At 40.5% G+C, this 21,335-nt stretch overlaps 1 protein-coding gene across 1 annotated transcript in view; it reads left to right on the top strand.

Annotated features, from left to right (window-relative positions):
* Window positions 1-21,335, top strand: part of LOC140077684 (caM kinase-like vesicle-associated protein) — an 81,865-nt gene that overhangs the window by 47,369 nt on the left and 13,161 nt on the right. Inside the window, exons 2-3 of the mRNA XM_072125042.1 lie at window positions 16,083-16,182; window positions 16,261-16,392. Of these exons, the coding sequence (XP_071981143.1) occupies window positions 16,088-16,182; window positions 16,261-16,392 (227 nt within the window). The 5' untranslated portion in view covers window positions 16,083-16,087. The remainder of the gene's footprint in view (window positions 1-16,082; window positions 16,183-16,260; window positions 16,393-21,335) is intronic.

The following is a 21,335-nucleotide window of genomic DNA, read 5'->3' as shown; positions in this document are numbered from 1 at the left end:
CCCAAAGCTACAGCCGGGCTATGAACTTGTGTACATTAAGTGGACACATAGACATCCTGCCATCTTTTATTAATTCACTGTATGTCTTCTGATAGATGGGTTTTCCATCCTGTCTCACAGAATATCTAGTAAAAATGTTTGCGGGTAAGATGAAACTCGTGTCCAAATATATCATACTATAATACTGCCCCCTATGTACAAGACTATAACTACTATAATACTGCCCCCTATGTACAAGAATATAACCACTATAATACTGCCCCTATGTACAGGAATATAACTACTATAATACTGCCTCCTATGTACAGGAATATAACTACTATAATACTGCCCCCTATGTACAAGAATATAACTACTATAATACTGCCCCTATGTACAAGAATATAACTACTATAATGCTGCCCCCTACGTACAAGAATATAACTACTATAATACTGCCCCCTATGTACAAGAATATAACTACTATAATACTGCCCCCTATGTACAAGAATATAACTACTATAATACTGCCCCTATGTACAGGAATATAACTACTATAATACTGCCCCCTATGTACAAGACTATAACTACTATAATACTGCCTCCTATATACAAGACTATAACTACTATAATACTACACCCTATGTACAAGAATATAACTACTATAATACTGCCCCCTATGTACAGGAATATAACTACTATAATACCGCCCCCTATGTACAGGAATATAACTACTATAATACTGCCCCCTATGTACAAGACTATAACTACTATAATACTGCCCCCTATGTACAGGAATATAACTACTATAATACTGCCCCCTATGTACAAGAATATAACTACTATAATACTACCCCCTATGTACAAGAATATAACTACTATAATACTGCCCCCTATGTACAGGAATATAACTACTATAATACTGCCCCCTATGTACAGGAATATAACTACTATAGTACTGCCCCCTATGTACAAGACTATAACTACTATAATACTGCCCCCTATGTACAGGAATATAACTACTATAATACTGCCCCCTATGTACAAGACTATAACTACTATAATACTACCCCCTATGTACAAGAATATAACTACTATAATACTGCCCCCTATGTACAGGAATATAACTACTATAATACTGCCCCCTATGTACAAGAATATAACTACTATAATACTGCCTCCTATGTACAAGAATATAACTACTATAATACTGCCCCCTATGTACAAGAATATAACTACTATAATACTGCGTCCTATGTATAAGAATATAGCTACTATAATACTGCCCCCTATGTACAGGAATATAACTACTATAATACTGCCCCCTATGTACAAGAATATAACTACTATAATACTGCGTCCTATGTATAAGAATATAACTACTATAATACTGCCTCCTATGTACAGGAATATAACTACTATAATACTGCCCCCTATGTACAAGAATATAACTACTATAATACTGCCCCCTATGCACAAGAATATAACTACTATAATACTGCTCCCTATGTACAGGAATATAACTACTATAATACTGCCCCCTATGTACAGGAATATAACTACTATAATACTGCCCCCTATGTACAGGAATATAACTACTATAGTACTGCCCCCTATGTACAAGACTATAACTACTATAATACTGCCCCCTATGTACAGGAATATAACTACTATAATACTGCCCCCTATGTACAAGACTATAACTACTATAATACTACCCCCTATGTACAAGAATATAACTACTATAATACTGCCCCCTATGTACAGGAATATAACTACTATAATACTGCCCCCTATGTACAAGAATATAACTACTATAATACTGCCTCCTATGTACAAGAATATAACTACTATAATACTGCCCCCTATGTACAAGAATATAACTACTATAATACTGCGTCCTATGTATAAGAATATAGCTACTATAATACTGCCCCCTATGTACAGGAATATAACTACTATAATACTGCCCCCTATGTACAAGAATATAACTACTATAATACTGCGTCCTATGTATAAGAATATAACTACTATAATACTGCCTCCTATGTACAGGAATATAACTACTATAATACTGCCCCCTATGTACAAGAATATAACTACTATAATACTGCCCCCTATGCACAAGAATATAACTACTATAATACTGCTCCCTATGTACAGGAATATAACTACTATAATACTGCTCCCTATGTACAGGAATATAACTACTATAATACTGCGTCCTATGTACAGGAATATAACTACTATAATACTGCCCCCTATGTACAGGAATATAACTACTATAATACTGACCCTATGTACAAGAATATAACTACTATAATACTGCCCCCTATGTACAGGAATATAACTACTATAATACTGCCCCCCATGTACAAGAATATAACTACTATAATACTGCCCCCTATGTACAAGAATATAACTACTATAATACTGCCCCCTATGTACAAGAATGTAACTACTATAATACTGCCCCCTATGTACAAGAATATAACTACTATAATACTGCCCTCTATGTACAGGAATATAACTACTATAATACTGCCCCCTATGTACAAGAATATAACTACTATAATACTGCCCCCTATGTACAGGAATATAACTACTATAATACTGCCCCCCATGTACAAGAATATAACTACTATAATACTGCCCCCTATGTACAAGAATATAACTACTATAATACTGCCCCCTATGTACAAGAATATAACTACTATAATACTGCCCCCTATGTACAAGAATATAACTACTATAATACTGCCCCCTATGTACAAGAATATAACTACTATAATACTGCCCCCTATGTACAAGAATATAACTACTATAATACTGCTCCCTATGTACAGGAATATAACTCCTATAATACTGCTCCCTATGTACAAGAATATAACTACTATAATACTGCCCCCTATGTACAAGAATATAACTACTATAATACTGCCCCCTATGTACAAGAATATAACTACTATAATACTGCCCCCTATGTACAGGAATATAACTACTATAATACTGCCCCCTATGTACAAGAATATAACTACTATAATACTGCCCCCTATGTACAGGAATATAACTACTATAATACTGCCCCCTATGTACAGGAATATAACTACTATAATACTGCCCCTTATGTACAGGAATATAACTACTATAATACTGCCCCCTATGTACAGGAATATAACTACTATAATACTGCCCCCTATGTACAGGAATATAACTACTATAATACTGCCCCCTATGTACAGGAATATAAATACTATAATAGAAAAAGGAAAAGAGAAAAACAGCTCACCCAGATTAGATCTTTGTATGGCCTGAGAACGGCAGGTTGCACGGAGTCCAGGGTCCCTTCCGGTATTGGGGCCACCGAGGAGGCAAATGTTCAAAAGCAGAAACACAGGTGCGGACTCCAGCAATGGAAATGTATGAAAGTTGGGTTTTTTTGGATAAAAATTTCAAAACATATTTATTAAATCTTCGTTTAAAAAACTTGCAATGGCAAGAAAAACAGGCATGGGTACACACCAAGACATGACACAAAAAACAGAGCTTGCGGTAACGTGTTTCGGACTTTAAGCTGTATAGTCCTTACTCATACCTAACTCAAGTAACTTGTTACAGGGTTTAAATAATACCGAGTGGTGATCCTGAACAGGTTTCCGGTGAGGTCATGGGGAAACACCCCTTCCACGGGCGTGGATATCGATATTAGGTATGAGTAAGGACTATACAGCTTAAAGTCCGAAACGCGATACCGCAAGCTCTGTTTTTTGTGTCATGTCTTGGTGTGTACCCATGCCTGTTTTTCTTGCCATTGCAAGTTTTTTAAATGAAGATTTAATAAATATGTTTTAAAATTTTTATCCAAAAAAAACCAACTTTCATACATTTCCATTGCTGGAGTCCGCACCTGTGTTTCTGCTTTATAACTACTATAATACTGCCCCCTATGTACAAGAATATAACTACTATAATACTGCCCCCTATGTACAAGAATATAACTACTATAATACTGCCCCCTATGTACAAGAATATAACTACTATAATACTGCCCCCTATGTACAAGAATATAACTACTATAATACTGCCCCCTATGTACAGGAATATAACTACTATAATACTGCCCCCATGTACAAGAATATAACTACTATAATACTGCCCCTATGTACAGGAATATAACTACTATAATACTGCCCCCTATGTACAAGAATATAACTACTATAATACTGCCCCCCATGTACAAGAATATAACTGCTATAATACTGCCCCCTATGTACAGGAATATAACTACTATAATACTGCCCCCTATGTACAAGAATATAACTACTATAATACTTCCCCCTATGTACAAGAATATAACTACTATAATACTGCCCCCTATGTACAAGAATATAACTACTATAATACTGCCCCCTATGTACAGGAATATAACTACTATAATACTGCCCCTATGTACAGGAATATAACTACTATAATACTGCCCCCTATGTACAAGAATATAACTACTATAATACTGCCCCTATGTACAAGAATATAACTACTATAATACTGCTACCTATGTACAGGAATATAACTACTATAATACTGCCCCCTATGTACAGGAATATAACTACTATAATACTGCCCCCTATGTACAAGAATATAACTACTATAATACTGCCCCCTATGTACAAGAATATAACTACTATAATACTGCTCCCTATGTACAAGAATATAACTACTATAATACTGCCCCCTATGTACAGGTATATAACTACTATAATACTGCCCCCTATGTACAGGAATATAACTACTATAATACTGCCCCCTATGTACAGGAATATTACTATAATAAGGCTCTTCCATTTTGCTCAGGTTTCCTAGTCCCTATATATACCATATCATTAATGTTAATGACTAAATTACACAATCACCACATGATCGCTCCACTTTAGCCACAATGGTAACTGCAGTATTGTACAGATTGTATAGTGAGAATGTGAGACAGTCCCGCAGTTATCCTCATACAATACAATGTGGAGACACGCAAATTATCCCTGACATGCAGCATCTTATCCCTGCACCGCCTAATATTACATTACACTGAGCTATATCTGCCGCCCTGCTCCCCATGTGAAGCACATGACAATATGCAGAATATTGATGGTCCCGCTTAGGGCGATACGTTTTTTTTTTTAACATTGTTTATTGAGAAATAAATTGCGACAAAACCTAATTCCCCGCTGCCGCTCTATTTGCAATATTTTACACATTTATAGATCCTTCAGCAGCGAGAATTTATTAGACCGTCCGCCTTTGAGAAATGGTTTGTAATAGTCTAATCGTATTCCGAAGAGCATTTCTTAAAGTGCCACTAACCTTTACTACATGAACAGCCATCGAGTTTTCCACTGTGTTATTTTTTTTTTTTAATTGGGAAAATTGGAGCCCTCGTTGTTCTCTTCTTACTCACAACTTGTGAAGGTTTGCAGTAGTGGGGAATACCTCATACTCACATAACATATAAGGGCAGATTTACTTATCCGGTCCTGTCGCAATCCAGCGGCGCGTTCTCTGTGGAGGATTCGGGTCTTCCGGCAATTCACTAAGGTTGTGCACCCGATGTCCACCAGGTGTCACTGCTGCGCTGAAGTCTGATAGAGTTCACGATCCTTTGCTGGGTGCAGGTAAGCGCGTGTCCCGCGACACTTTTTTTTAAAAAATACAGCGGTTTTTCCGAATCCGTCGGGTTTTCTGACGGCCATGCCCCCTCCCCATTTCCGTTGCGTGCACGCCGGCGCCGATGCGCCACAATCCAATCACGTGCGCCAAAAACCCCGGGCAATTCAGGGAAAATCGGCGAAAAGCTATAATATTCGGGTAACCCGACGGAAAACCGTGATTTGGGCCCTTAGTATATGACCCCAGTTACCGGCTCTCATCCACTACAAGGTCTGGCCGTCTATCCAGAAAAGGGAGCCCCTTCCCTAGGTCCCGGCTGAAATACCTGCTCACCTCTTACCATTAATTGAAGACCCTCGATTACATCCAGAACCCATATTTTGGAACCACTTGAGAGAAACTTCTGTTAAAGATCTCAATAGCTGCTCCAGACACCCCCTACCTTATGGAATTTGTAAAGGAGAAATGCACTCCTTTAGACTTATTGGGGCAGATTTACTTACCCAGTCCCGACACAATCCCGCGGTGCGTTGTCCGACGAGGTTTCAGGTCCAGCGTGATTCACTAACCTAGTGCGCCCGAGTTCCTGCATGTGTCGCTTCTGCCCCGAGGTCCACCGGAGTTGACCTGCTTCTTCCTGGTGCATGTGAGTGCCTGATCTTGCGACATAAAAACTTTTTTAAATGCTGCAGTTTGTCCAAATCCGTCAGGTTGTCCGACGGCCACGCCCCCTGATTTCTGTTGCATGCAAGCCAGCGCCAATGCGCCACAATCCGATTACGTGCGCCAAAATCCCGGGGCAATTCGTTGCAAAACGGTAATATTCGGGAAACCCCACAAAAGTGCGGTGTTCGGACCCTTAGTAAATGAGCCCCATTATATACACACACACAGCTTAAACATACATGCAGTATATACACACCATATATACATACATACAACATATAGACAAATATATACATACAGTAGCAGATACAGACATACAGCATATACACACTAGTCACTGACAGCGTCAATGAAATGGATTGGCCTCCATGGAATGCAACATTTCCTTTTGTTTCTTCTTTTTGTGTGTTTGTCCTATGTGTCTCCATTGGTTTATTATTGTAATGTATACTATTGTTGCACATGACTAAAGACATATTGCAATGTGATCTGTTGCTGATTGGCCGCGGTCGGCCTCCCCACTATCTACATGATGCTAACAGATTGATGCTTTATGTTAAACAAATGTATAAAAGATTTTTCAATAAATAAACAGTTAAATATATAAAAGAATGAAAAGTTATCTCATTGGGAACTGGACATTAGGACAAAGTTCGTTGACTTTTGGAAACCTTGGAAAGACCGAAAGACAGTACAGTGTACATGTGCAACACTCTCTATAATATTTTACATTCTCATTTTCAAGGAACAAACCACCGTGTCCTCTCCCTCCCCCTCTCTTTTTAACTTTCCTAAACCTTTTTCCCATCCTCCTCCCCACGTTACTTCATTTATGTTTATAGATTGGATTACAATTTTTATGTAAAAAGTGTGTTATATGTGCAACTCTGTTCAACAACTTGTAAGAGACCTATGGATTCAGCCCGGCACGCTGCTCCATCCAGCCCGTGCTTTCTCCATCCTCTCTATGATCAGAGGTTGTTTACTGTATTGTCATGTTATAAAAACATGTCAAAAAGTTCAATAAAAAAGAGATTTAAAACAATTTGGAAAATATTCTGGAATTTCTTACTCTGTTGATTACATATCTTTGGAATAGATGATCAATATCAAATTATTTGTGGTTCTGCCAGCAGGGACCCCCGGGATCAATTGTCTGTAGCAGTGGCAGCTCTCCAGTGAGCGTCACTTCTGCTTTACAGAGCAGGGAGCGAGACATCCTGAGTGAGATCCCAGGGCTGAGTGCTGTAATAGTGTATGGATGACTGTCTGTAATCACAGATCCACATCGTCTTTTGTAGATAATAACCCGTCGGAAAAACGCGATTCGGGCCCTTAGTAAATGCCCCCAATGTCTTCAAAGCCACTTTTTCTAAGCTTGTCATGTGTGATTTTGTCCTCCTAGTTGGTGTATCTAGGGCCAGCGCACCACGGACCGGCCTCTGGCCTAATACTATGATGTGTGATATGGTGTACCATATCATCAGGTCTGATACTGTGTAATAATCACTTAGTCAGTGCTTATAGCATATTTCTTGCTCTTCTTCCTCCAGATCGTTTTTTGCATCTTCGATGTCACTTGTCGTCCTCGCAGGAGCGCACAGCAATGTCACCCCACCCCCGCTCAGTCAGGTTCTCTGAAGCTGCCAGGGCAGATGGCAAGGAAGCGCAGCCAGCATGTGCATAACCGAGTGTTTGTAAATGTTTAAATGTGTTTATTTATGCACATGTCTGTCTATCTGCATTAATTGTGCATCAGCTACTAGCTGCTCCGTACACAAGTATAGAGAAGGGACATGAACTATTTACAGGGACCGGAGGGGACGGTGTGTGTGTGTAGTGACCGGAGGGGACGGTGTGTGTGTGTAGTGACCGGAGGGGACGGTGTGTGTGTGTAGTGACCGGAGGGGACGGTGTGTTTGTGTAGTGACCGGAGGGGACGGTGTGTGTGTGTAGTGACCGGAGGGGACGGTGTGTGTGTGTAGTGACCGGAGGGGACGGTGTGTGTGTGTAGTGACCGGAGGGGACGGTGTGTGTGTGTAGTGACCGGAGGGGACGGTGTGTGTGTGTAGTGACCGGAGGGGACGGTGTGTGTGTGTAGTGACCGGAGGGGACGGTGTGTGTGTGTAGTGACCGGAGGGGACGGTGTGCGTGTGTAGTGACCGGAGGGGACGGTGTGTGTGTGTGTAGTGACCGGAGGGGACGGTATGTGTGTAGTGATCGGAGGGGACGGTGTGTGTGTAGTGACAGGAGGGGACGGTGTGTGTGTAGTGACAGGAGGGGACGGTGTGTTTGTGGTAATGACCGGAGGGGACGGTGTGTGTAGTGACCGGAGGGGACGGTGTGTGTGTGTAGTGACCGGAGGGGACGGTGTGTGTGTGTAGTGACCGGAGGGGACGGTGTGCGTGTGTAGTGACCTGGGGGGACGGTGTGCGTGTGTAGTGACCTGGGGGGACGGTGTGCGTGTGTAGTGACCTGGGGGGACGGTGTGCGTGTGTAGTGACCTGGGGGGACGGTGTGCGTGTGTAGTGACCTGGGGGGACGGTGTGCGTGTGTAGTGACCTGGGGGGACGGTGTGCGTGTAGTGACTATTTTAAGGACCCATTTGTATATGAATTAAGATGATTCCTGGAATATCCCTTTAACACCCCGTTTTACTTATAAAAGTATTATGAGACAGTTTTTTTGTCACACGTTGTACTTCATTTTAGTGGTAATTTTGGCTTATAATTTATCAATGTAAAAAATTGGAAAATTTGGATTTTTTTTTTTTTAAATTGACATTTTCAAAATTCAAAATTATCTCGTTTTCAAGCAGAAAATTAAATTGGTTGTCTGCTTTTTGTTTTCATAATTTTTGATATGTCTTGATATTTCATAGTAATTAAATGAAAATTAAGGTGAAATTTAGAATGGTCTGATTTTGTCAGTAATACGTTGAATTCTTCGAATTTGTTATGCAATTTCTCCTGAGTACGGAGACCCCTCACATGTGGACGTTACTTGTTGTAGGGGCGCACAGCGAGGCGCGATAGGGAAGGAGCCCCCTGCAGCTGCCAGTTTTGCCCTATAGAATTTAGTGGTTTTAAGTTGCTTCATAGCTAATTATTTGCAAATGTATTTTTCAGTGGTACTATTTCGGGGTGGCTATGCCCTATTGCTGAGAATGTATTGACTCTTTTTGTGGGGGGTTGTAGAAAAATTATCAGTTCTGTAATTGATTTTTTTTGTTGTTCACCTAATTTTAATAAACTTTAATAAAACCTAATCTGGGGGAAAATGTTTAATTTTTGCATCTTTTTTTTGGTCTGTATAGCTGGATAAGAGCTTGTTTTTACGGTATTTTGATTACTTTTCATTGCATTTTATATTGGACCAAATGGCAAAAAAATCTTATTTTTGGTGGGTTTTTTTAAAAAAAAAAATTTACGTTTATTTCTACTCTGGGTAGGGTCTGGAGTAGAGATGAACACGGCCCCTGCCCCCTCAGATGACTCCTGTGCCTGGTGGTGTGGTCATGTCCCTTTGCAGGTCATCTAGCACATGGACCATGCTGATCTAAATAGTTTTGAATGGTGTCTTTCCCCTCCCTTTAATGTGCTTGGAGTTGTTTGGCATTCATCATCCGGGCATTGTTCACACCAAAGCTGTCCTCAGTGTGGAATGAAACTAAAGGACATGCACTTCGCTGCCTTTCTGTGACTCTTCCAGTCTCTCTGTATTTCTGTTACAATCTTCACATGACTCTCTGACTCTCTAAGCTCAGTGGCCATTTCTGGCACATTGGGGCTCATTTACTAAGGGTCCGAATGCCGCATTTTCGTCGGGTTTCTCGAATATTTCCGTTTTGCGCCGCATTGCCCCGGGATTTTGGTGCACGTGATCAGATTGTGGTGCATCGGCACCGGCTTTCACGCGGAGGATTCGAAAACCGCGGTATTTAAAAAACTATTTGTCATGCAAGATCAATCACTCACATGCTCCAGGAAGAAGAAGGTGAACTCCAGCGGACCTTGGCGGAGCAGCGACACCTGCTGGATATCGGGTGAACGGCCTTAATGAATCCCGGCAGACCCGAATCAGCGTTGGACAACGCACCGCGGGATCGCGACAGGACCAGGTAAGTAAAAGTGCGCCATTGTGAACTGCATGATAAGGAGGACTGTTTAAATACCAATTCTAATTGAAGCAAGAAATGTATTGGGCGATTCATTATGGAGCAACCACCTGTTGTGATTTGTGCTTTCAACCTCATTGAACAGTTGGACATGTGGAACCAAAAGTTTAGAGGAGGTCACAGTAAGTTCACCTGTAAAGGTCAGAGTGCATTTTAGATTCACCCACAAGCCAACCATCCCTATGTTTGAGAAGTGAGTTGTGTGTTAAAGAAGTATACATGTGTTATGTGTAACAAAAGAGAATCTAATTCCTGCAGTAATATCAGGTTTACATGTGGGAAATTACTTCTACCGTTTCCATCTCTCATCTAACAGCTCATTAGGGCGACGTTTTACACCCAATGGATTTTGCATTAATTTTACATGAATGGAAACAGATCATTTTCATACATAGTATATAATTATGTAACTACCCGGTATAAATTGATTATCAGTACCCACAGTGCGACTATCAGTGATTATCAGATCTATGGCCGCCTCATTACAGCTGGAATGTGATTGGCTGATTTAGGCAGATACGTTTGGCACATCATCCCCCGATGTATTACCCTATACATTTATATAAGGTCATTTACCTTTCCCAGAATTTAGAATTCCATTTTAATTGCTTTTATGTCTCGCTTTTTGTCACCTAGAAGGAGACGTTTGACTGCAGGTTTAATTGTTGCGTTCTGGCGAGTAACATATTTCATGCGACTGAGAGCGTTCTCTGATTTAATTAGAAGCTACACTGCTCACAGAAGCTTTTCATGTTAGACTGATTTTATACAATTTCCTCAATTATATGGATAAAACAGTGATTCTGTGATAGAAAAGGTAAAATTAACCTCTCGTTAGACCTGAACCCTGGACCACAATACAGGAGGAACCTCTACCACCCACCTTATCATCAAAAGTACCAACATTGTATAGTAATATAGCTTGGTGCCGTATGTAACTATTTACTGGATGGCGGCATTATCAGAGAACTGCATTTAAATGATCTACCATCAAAATGCATTATGATAATCCACTTACTCATAGGTCGGGGCACTGTGACTGTGGTCTTATATCTATTATCCATGGTATGCTTAATCCTAAAATCAATATTTAAAACTATGATAAATAGTCAGAAGTGCTATTAGGCATTACCAGAGCCCCTTTCTGCTGCAGCTTAACAGGCTGTTACTCTGTGCAGAAGCACGTCCCTCCTCCCACTGTGTGAGATTACAGCGGGCAGAGGGAGGGGGAAGTGCTGAGGGAACAGGGGGAAGGGGGGACAGTGTAATAGCCTGTGAAGCTACAGCAGGAAGGAATCTATTATAGTAGGAAGGAGGCCATATATAACAAATATAACAAAATGACTACATTTGCAGTGCCTGGATCTATGAGTAAGTGTCCCTGGTTTATCATGATGGATTTTCATGGTAGGTTTCCCTTAAACTTTTAGTAGAATTGGATGCAGGGTGGCATTTTTGTACCACTCCATTCAGTGTAATATTTATATATATATATATATATTATCTTTTTTATTTTTTTTTTAATTTGGGCACTGTAGGGCACTCCTATCATGGTAGTGTTATGTCAGGTACTCAGTGGTAGCACTATTTAGGTGTATTTGGGTATCTTATACATAATACATGGCAATTGCTCACTATATTGTTATGATATTGTACTATTTTACAGAACACCTAGTAAACTGGGCTCCCTACGCCTATTATAAAAATATAAGTATATTTAGGTGACACAGTACATGCCTCAGCTCTCCTGTCCAGCCAGATGCATCCACTTTTTTCGGCCACTTTTCACCTTCTTAAAATATTATTTTAATATTCCTTTGGAATCTGCTACTGGTTTTGGCCCAATAATCTGCAATAAAAATGATAGTATAGTGTAAGAAAACATGTCTTCTACCATTCTTCAGTCTTATTCACACGGTATGCTGTCAGTACATTCCATTTACAACATACAATCCTACTGAACCTATGGAATTTTTGTTATCCAGGGTTGATACATTTTTCGTATCAGAATTTTTTTTTTTAAATAAACAAAACTAAATCCTTTGTATTGTGGTAAACACGTGAAAATCATCCATGTGCTCTCCTTGATTTACATGCCTTTATAATGGATGGCTTGATGTGGGTTTTGCAGACCCATGAAAAATAATGGATGTCTATATATAACCATTACATGCAATGTGGGAAACGGTGAGAGCATAGATCTATAAAAAATGGATGTGTGAATAAGTCCTAATGGGACACAAAAGCTTGTGTAAGCATCTTTGACCAAGAGGCACAGGACACTGTGATTGACCCCCTTCCTCCATTAACAACTTTCAGTTTAAAGGGTCTAGTAGATTTTGAAAGGTTGGATAAAAGATATACGTATCTGAACAGACGGTGTGCAGCGGCAGGATAGGACGCAGCCCATGTGTGCCGTGACAGCAATAGTGCAAGACGTGTACAGTATGTGCAGTGATCTGTATTTGGTCCATCTGTTCTGCACTTGCTCATATTGACGCCCTATGAAGCTCAGGTTACAGGACCAGATTTGGAGCCGCAGCAACTGTTATAAAAACCAGGTCTCTTTGCATTCATCAGCTTTGCATACATATCCCTAAAAAGGGCCATACCCCCTGGAGGTCGCTCCTGGGCCATGAAGTGTTCACAACTTAAAACAGTATGAATGGTGCATTACACTTGGGGGTCTTATAGAGAGACATAACCTTACACTATGTCTTGGATAAGACCTATAACTTTCTGGATGTATAAGGTCTGCAGGGGGAGGGGGTTGAGCTCTGCAGGAAAAAATCCCTTCAATAATATAAGTTACAATGAATAATTAAATGTATATTAACAAAGTTCTAAAACTGTGCAACATTGTAATTTGCAGATGGCTGGGAGCTAAGACACCTAGTCCCGAGACCCTCGTCACACATCATTAAATGTAACTAGTAGACGATCCCATTATATCATTCACTTTGCTCTTTGATACCATTAGGGCAGAATAACGGTATTCGTTATAGGACTCACTTATTCGGGATTCATTATGATCACAGTTATCTGTCTTTTTGATATTATTTATACATTTTTAATGAAAACTTTTCTTTTTTTTACACTGAGAAGAGATAACTCGGGGCAGGGTTTTAATGGGTGTCAGTCGGTAGAAAGTGGCATTTTGTGAATGTGAAGACTTTGATTAGGTTGGGTTTCTACTTTCAGAGCTGCCCTTCCCCCACCGATCACATGGACATTCAGATAATAACTTACTGGGAATGTTGATGTAAGCTCCGGATTTTCATGGAAGGATATTGTTATTATCTGTGCATTATAAAGTCTTACTAAACATTATGATGGTCTGATGATGAGAAAGAGAGAGGACATCTCAACCTTTCCACTGGTTTACCTCGAAGATGCCCTAAATTCGAGTGGTTTGTCTTATGGATAAATATCCTTAAGGGCTCTTTCACATTTGCGTTGTTTTTCCCATCCATGGTGATTTCTGTGGGTGTTTTCTATGGGCGTTGTTTTTCACTGATCCGTTGTCCGTGGAAAACAATATCCTAATTTTTTTCATGGATGCGGATCACGGAAGGCAATAGAAGTCTATGGATTCCGCAAAAAAAAAAAAAAAACGGATGCAACATCCGTTGTTTTCACTGATGAGGCTGATTTTCTCAAACCAATGTTTAACCTTCAGTTTTTTTGGCGGATACCGAAACTAAACTAATCCATTACGGAGACAAAACTGAGAAACAACGGAGACAAAATGAAATGGATGCGCAACTGAAGCTGAACATTAACACCAATGTGAAAGAGCCCTAAAGGAGATGTTCAAGATCATTTACCGTATTTTTCGGACTATAAGGCGCACCGGATTATAAGGCGCACCATCAATAAATGGCTGCTAAAACGTCTATTTCATATATAAGGCGCACTGGATTATAAGGCGCACCGGATTCTAAGGATGAATGACCAGCAGGTGGCAGACCTGTGCACAGTATAAGGCAGCTGTTGTCTGTAAGTACGGTTCATATATAAGGTGCACTGGACTAGAAGGCGCACCTTTGATTTCTGAGAAAATCAAAGGATTTTTTGTGCGCCTTATAGTCCGCCTTACCTCCACTCTAGATGGTATACAAGGGCTGCAGCGGAGTGGCCAGTATTAGGGCTTTTTCACTTTGGCGTTGATGTTCAGCTTCAGTTGCGCATCTGTTTTGTCACCGTTTTTCTTCCGTTTCGTCTCCATAATGCATCAGTTTTGCCAGCCTTTTAAAATTTTGGTGTACAAAAAAAACTGATGAGGCTGCGTCAGCTTTTTTTTGCAGACCCATAGATTTCTATTGCTTTCCGTGATCCGCATACGTGAATAAAATAGGATGTTTCATAATTTGTTTCCACGTACAATGGATCAGTGAAAATACAAGCCAATGTGAAAACACCATTAGAAATCAATGGCTTTGTGAGGCATCCATGGCAACAACGCTGAGGTGAAAGGTAAGTCAGAGAATAAAGGTAAGTCTGGGTAACAGGTCATTAGACATTTTGGCTTTAATGAGTTGTACAATTAAAAATGTAATAGTGTCTTAAATTTGGGGCCTTTTTATATCTAAATGCATATTTCTTAGGAAGCAGAACTCTGTTTTTCTGTTACTAAGCTCCAAATCTCTGCTAGAGATTTATGAGGATCCACGGGATCCATAAATGCCTAAGGGTGATGCCACACATGGTGTTTTGAATCCATTTTGAATCAGTTTTTGGCCCGTTTTTAAGCAAAACGCATGCTTTTTGCTTAAAAACTGATTCAAAATGGTTTCAAAACGGATTTAAAACCCTTAGGCTAATTTCACACTACCGTTAAAACCTCCGTTCCTTACTTCCGTTAAAAAAGGTAAAGAACGGAGGTTTAATGTATAGGTTAAATTAATCAATCAATCAATTAAAAATCCTGTTGACATCAGTGTAAATTTTATGTCATCCGTGTGGCAGGTATCCGTTATCCAGGTTTTTTTTTTTTTCAAACAGAGGAAAAGTACTGCAGTCTCCGTCATTTTTTCAGTCCAAATAACGCCTGGATAACGGATACCAGCCAAAGCAGAATGTAACAGACATAAAATTTACATTGCTGTCAATGGGATTTTTAATTGATACATTAAACTGCTGTTCTTTACTTTTTGTAATGGTTGTAAGGAACAGAGGATGATACGGTAGTGAGAAATTAGCCTAATAGAGGCTGTTCCCTTCCCTGGGACTTGTTTCTCCCTCCATAAAAGTCTTTAGGACTTCCAAAAACAGTCCAAGCTTCTTGCTTTGGTAAAGTAGTTCAGTTTAGTTCAGCTTTTCTCAGTATCCCAAAATAATTAGAAGATAGAAGGATCTGCAGACCGCTCCATGTTTACTGCAACAGTATAGATAATAACCCTGTCTGCAGTGATAGCTCCCACTAGTGGTGGCCGCTGCCATGCCATTATTGAATTCTATGTATAAGTATATGTATTTCTGAATAATAAAGCTCTGATTGCTATAAAGATATATTTGTGGTTATCAAATAGCCCTTCCCTTCAGTATTATATGTTCTCCCCACTGTGATGTCCCGTCTCATACTCTTCCTGGTCTCTTGTAGCGGCCATGCCTTTTGGATGCATCAGTGTCCGCAATGAGAAAACCTATAACTGCTTCTCGGACATCACAGACAAGTATGAGATTGGGCAGCTCCTGTGTGCGTGAGTATTGTGCTTTCAGTCATGTTTTACACTGGTTTTAGCGCTTGTATGTATATAAACTATAACTATGTCCCACAGGAAGGAGTTTTGTGAGATATGCCTGGCTCGTGAGATGCAGACTGACCGTGTCTATGTCTGCAAAAAGTTCCTGAAAAAAGACGGCCGAAAAGTGAGGAGAGCAGCAAAGAACGAGATTATGATACTGAAAATGTAAGTACATTGCTATTGTTCATGTAATTTGTTATCAGATGACCCAATACTATTGAGATTTTCTAGAAAGAAAACACTTACTCAAGGAACAGTATTGGATTACAAAATAAGTAGTTCGGGCGGCAGCCCGGGGCCCAAGCCTTCTAGGGGGCCCTTGGCCACCCAAACGACCAACCAAATTTTATTTCAGGGCCTTTGAAGGATCCCCTATAGAAGTTTCATTCTGAACATCATCACTGTGAGGTGAGCTTGGAGGACTCACAGCATGATGATTTCAATGATCACCATGTAATGCTTAGTTTCTCCTGTGGGGGCACTGTAGGAAAATTGGATAGCCTCTTGGAAGACCGCAACAGAACAGCTTGTCATTAGCTCATATTCAGAAGAACCCTTCTAACAGAAAAGGACTGCAACACGTGTCTACGCACCCTAAGAGCTGGACAACACCTTAACTACACATAGGATTTTGCTGTGATCTCAACCGTTGATGATAAGGTCTTATTCTTGTGGCTGTAGCTGCAAGTCAAGCTCTAAATTGCAAAAAAAAATAAAAAATCATCTTTGGTTTTCTTTCAAGTCAGTATATAAGGACTTGATTGGATTATGGTCAATAAGCAGCCAGGCTGCATCATAATGAGTCACTGGAGTCCCCGGAGTTTGTGGCTATGAATCTCATAAAGCTTGCAGCTTTAATATTGTCCTGCCATCTTCTCTCAGAAAGCAGTTTTATTGTGATTATTATTTCTTTCATATGACAAATGTGGATCTTGGAGGAAGGGAGAAGTGATAGGGCTACACGCGGTCAGCCTTGTATGAGCATGGTATAAGACAAGGCAGATTGTATTATTTGGCGGTGCAGTCTATATGAGGTTTGGGCTCTGTTCACATTTGCACTGTATGCAGCTATATTTCTATAACTGGAATGAGGGACAGTGCAGAAGGACCATTAAGCAGTTGTATTTGGGATGAATCTATTGTAGCATTGTATTTCCTATTCTATTATGTGTACTATAGTGCAGGGGAACTGGTGGGACATGTGCCCTGTGTGCAGGGACAGCAATAGACCATTCTGCTTCTGCTGTGGGCTATGGCTGTAACCATAGACATGTATAATAATAATAATAATTCTTTATTTATATAGCGCACACATATTACGCAGCACTGCACAAAGCATACCAAATTGGTCCCTGGAGCTCACAATCTAAACAACCTACCAGTATGTTTTGGAGTGTGGGAGGAAACCGGGGGACCCAGAGGAAACCCACGCAAACACGTCGAGAACGTACAAACTCTTTGCAGATGTTGACCTGGGTGGGATTCGAACCCAGGACCACAGCGCTGCAAGGCAGAAGTGCTACCCACTGAGCCACCGTGCCGCCCATGTATGGTATCTACACAAGATATACCTGGGAGTAGTGACTATATTCATATCAGAGGTCCCATGGCACCGCTCTATAACAACATTTACACTTCTACATTAATGTGCTATTAACGTTCAACATAATTACTCCATTACGTTTTCTTCTCCATTCACATCCAAAGCTGCATCCGTCATTCTTCTGATTTCCAGCACCATAAGAGCTCAATAAAATCCACCAGAGTTAATCACTATCAGTTTACGAGGCAAACCTGCAAAATTTTGGGTCTTTCTTTGGATGTGATGAGAAACATGATCTGACTTGATATCAGATTAGCTAAATATTTGCCGAGCGATGTAACTTTTTCTACAGCGATTCGCTGTGATTTGGGTCACTCCTGCAGATGCTTTAGGTCTGTGATTTTAATGAATATATTAGAGGTTTTTCGGGGGGTTTCTATTCAGATTACCAGTAATTGAACGCCTGAGGACTTTCCTTTAATTTTTTTTTTTGTTGCCTTTAGTAAATTTTACAGTCAATTTCTCTAAGGACTTGTACATATTTATAAGTATTACTACAGAACAGGGTAATCAATCAAACTCCGAGCAGCTAGAAATCCATTAATATTTTACTCTATTCTGGCTCCCGTCGTCTGTTTCCTATTCAGAGAAAGTCATCTTGGCCATTTGCCTGCCTGTAAATGCTTCCTCTACTACGTGCAGGTTTGTGTTTTCACTTAACACATCAGTTTTTTCCCTGCATTACTGGAGGTACCACATTTTAAGAGCTATTTTTTTTCGTCAAGAGAGAACCAATTACCTCTGGAGATGCAGTATACGGCACACTGTATCCTTGCATCGTAGTCACTCTGGAGCTCTATGTAATGCAGCCGTTACATTGACGACCTTTACTCATCCTGTGAGTAGAACGGCAGGATTGCAGTAAAGACTGACACAGGAGTCATGTGCTAGACTATGGAAAGCGATGTGATCCCCTCTAATATCTGCTATTATCTATCACACAGAGAGCCATCAGAAGCATATGAAAAATGATAGTGGATTGCTGCGTGGCGTCTTGGTTTCATTCCCCTTTTGCTATATATCTCCTCCTTCCACTATGAAGCAACCTCCGACTGCTAAATTATTCTAGAGGCAGCAAAGATCATTTTGCTTCTGCCTCTGTAAACATATTTATTGGCTCCCCAGATATTTTGCAGAGGGCTGGAGGAACCTGGAGCACGGGGGTATATCATATTCATTTTTATAGGTCTTGAAACAATGTAATATAAATGATAAAAGGCAGATCACATCAGGGCGACTATCCTATTCCGCACCTTGAAATACACATTAGGAGTTACTTTGTACAAGTTTTTTGTGTCTGGATCCCCTACTGTGAGAAGAGGGGTCTCTTTCCTTCCCCCTATATAAGTCTGGGGTTGCTCCATTCATCTTAGACATCATGTTTCTCGGAGAGTCCAGATAAGAGAAATGTAGGAGACCACTTTCAGGGCGCGGTCCCTCTTAGCATTTGCCATGCATTTTTAAATGCATTGCAGAAACACATTTTTCTGTGCGTTTCGCTGGTTTGAAAGCGTTTTTTCATGATTGCTGGAAGTGTAAGCAGCTGTGTTAACATTTACACAATTGCTTACACATCCATCAGTGAAGAAAAATGTGCTTAAACCAGCGAAACCCATGGTAACATGTTAAAAAGCAAATGCCACATTGACCTCACCCTCAATCAAAAAAGCCTACAGAAGGTACCTCTGTTATTATGATGGGCCAGTCCTTCCCTATCTCTATCTGACTGCCAATGACAAGTGAAGGTCAGCTCTCAGCTACCTATACCTGTCCCATATAGAGGAAAGCATGGCAGTGTGCAAGCACGACCCACTGGGGAACAGGAACTCCATAGACAAGAGTCCCCAGTGGACCCCAATCTCCTACTATGTCGATAGATGATAAGTTTAGAACAAAGAATATAAAAGTTAGAAGATTCCAAAAATATCTTGTATAATAGCTACATCATCCAGCTTTTCCATCCTTCTATATTGGTTATATAGGGGGCAGAATGCCTAAAAAGATTGATGCCTAATGCCCCGACCTATGCTATGTGCTAGCTTAGCCACATTTGGGGGAGGCGGGTTGATGTAATCGTCTTCATTTTAGGAGCTGACGACTTGCATACCCAGGGAGCGATGTGCCGGCTATTCTGGGCATGGTGACCGCTTTCTATGTATCACTGTGACAATCCGCAGCGATCAGCAGGGAGTTTCTCTTTCATACATATTTATCAGCTGTTTTGCCCCAGTTTCCTATGACACAATGCCCAGTTGTGTTTTTGTTTGCGGTGCAGTTTTGCTGACAGCAGCAGTTTTAAAAATACAGAACAATAGTGAAGAGTGGCGTCCTGTATGAAAGCCGCCATGCCAGGGAAGATATTCTCAGCAGGCTTACACGCTATTAATGAGCGGCATCACAGCGACTGTCATACAGGTGCTCTCATTTATACATTACGCCTGCTCACATCCTCCAAGTAGGTTCTCCTGACAAATGTGCATTAAAATATATTACTGCCATTACGCATGACTATTTTTATCTGCGCCCTAAATATAATGCAGATATACATGGAAGCTGCCACTTTATTATGAAGGGAAGTTTATTTCTTAAATGCATGGACACAGGCATCAGACATGACACTCCTTGCCCCAATCCTAGCAATGCCGATTGGGAGTAAGCTACAGGAGCTGCGGGTTCTTAGCAGACTAAAAAGGGTTGAATTAGAGTCTGTAACTTCTGTTTCAAGGGATAACGGATATTCACTTCATATGGAGCAATACGGACACCACCAAGACTGATAGATGCTTGCCTAGATTTTCTTAAACTGTCTCGGAAAATTCATCCATGTGCCAGTCTGAAAAGAGCTGGCACCATCGGAATTAGGAACGGGATGAGCAGTCTTCATGTGAAATGTGAACATCCCTAGTTTACCAAGAAAGGTGATAACGATGGATGGCCAGCAAAACCACAGAAACCTGTCTGTGTCCTATAAGACTATATGACAATACTCCAGTTACTCTCTGTAATTGGTGGAGCTTAAGTCCGCTCTCCAGCAGGTCCTCTGGCTACATACAAATCAGCTATCTGAGCTCTGTCTTTCTGACCCCGGCTTTATTGTAGACTCTGTTTCTGATCTTCCATTCCTGATCTGATGACTTTTGATCACAAATTCTGACTCTTTCTGTTATCCTGACCATTGGCCTTTACACCGACTCTGCTTGATCACCTGCTCTGACCTCTGCTGATCTGTGACTCTCCTTTGCCTTACCCCCTGTTGCTTTCTGCCTTCTCCTGCCTCACTAGATGTACCAGTATCAGACTTGTTCACAGTACTGGCCTTGTAATCCAGCCCCAACTCAAACCTATCTTTTGGCACAGTAGGCCCACAAATCACAGTCTCACCGTTAACCTTGTTCTTGGTATGTAAGTGGGGAATTCTTTAGCAAACTATATAGCCACAGAAAGACACCCGCTCCATCATACTTCTGACCCTATAAGAAAATTAAAAGCTAAAATTATTATTTTT

The sequence above is a fragment of the Engystomops pustulosus genome, chromosome 9 (assembly GCF_040894005.1).
Source record: "Engystomops pustulosus chromosome 9, aEngPut4.maternal, whole genome shotgun sequence".
In the NCBI taxonomy this organism is placed as follows: Eukaryota; Metazoa; Chordata; class Amphibia; order Anura; family Leptodactylidae; genus Engystomops; species Engystomops pustulosus.
Note: the sequence above shows the minus strand (reverse complement) of the source record. Positions and strands in the feature narration are given on the sequence as shown.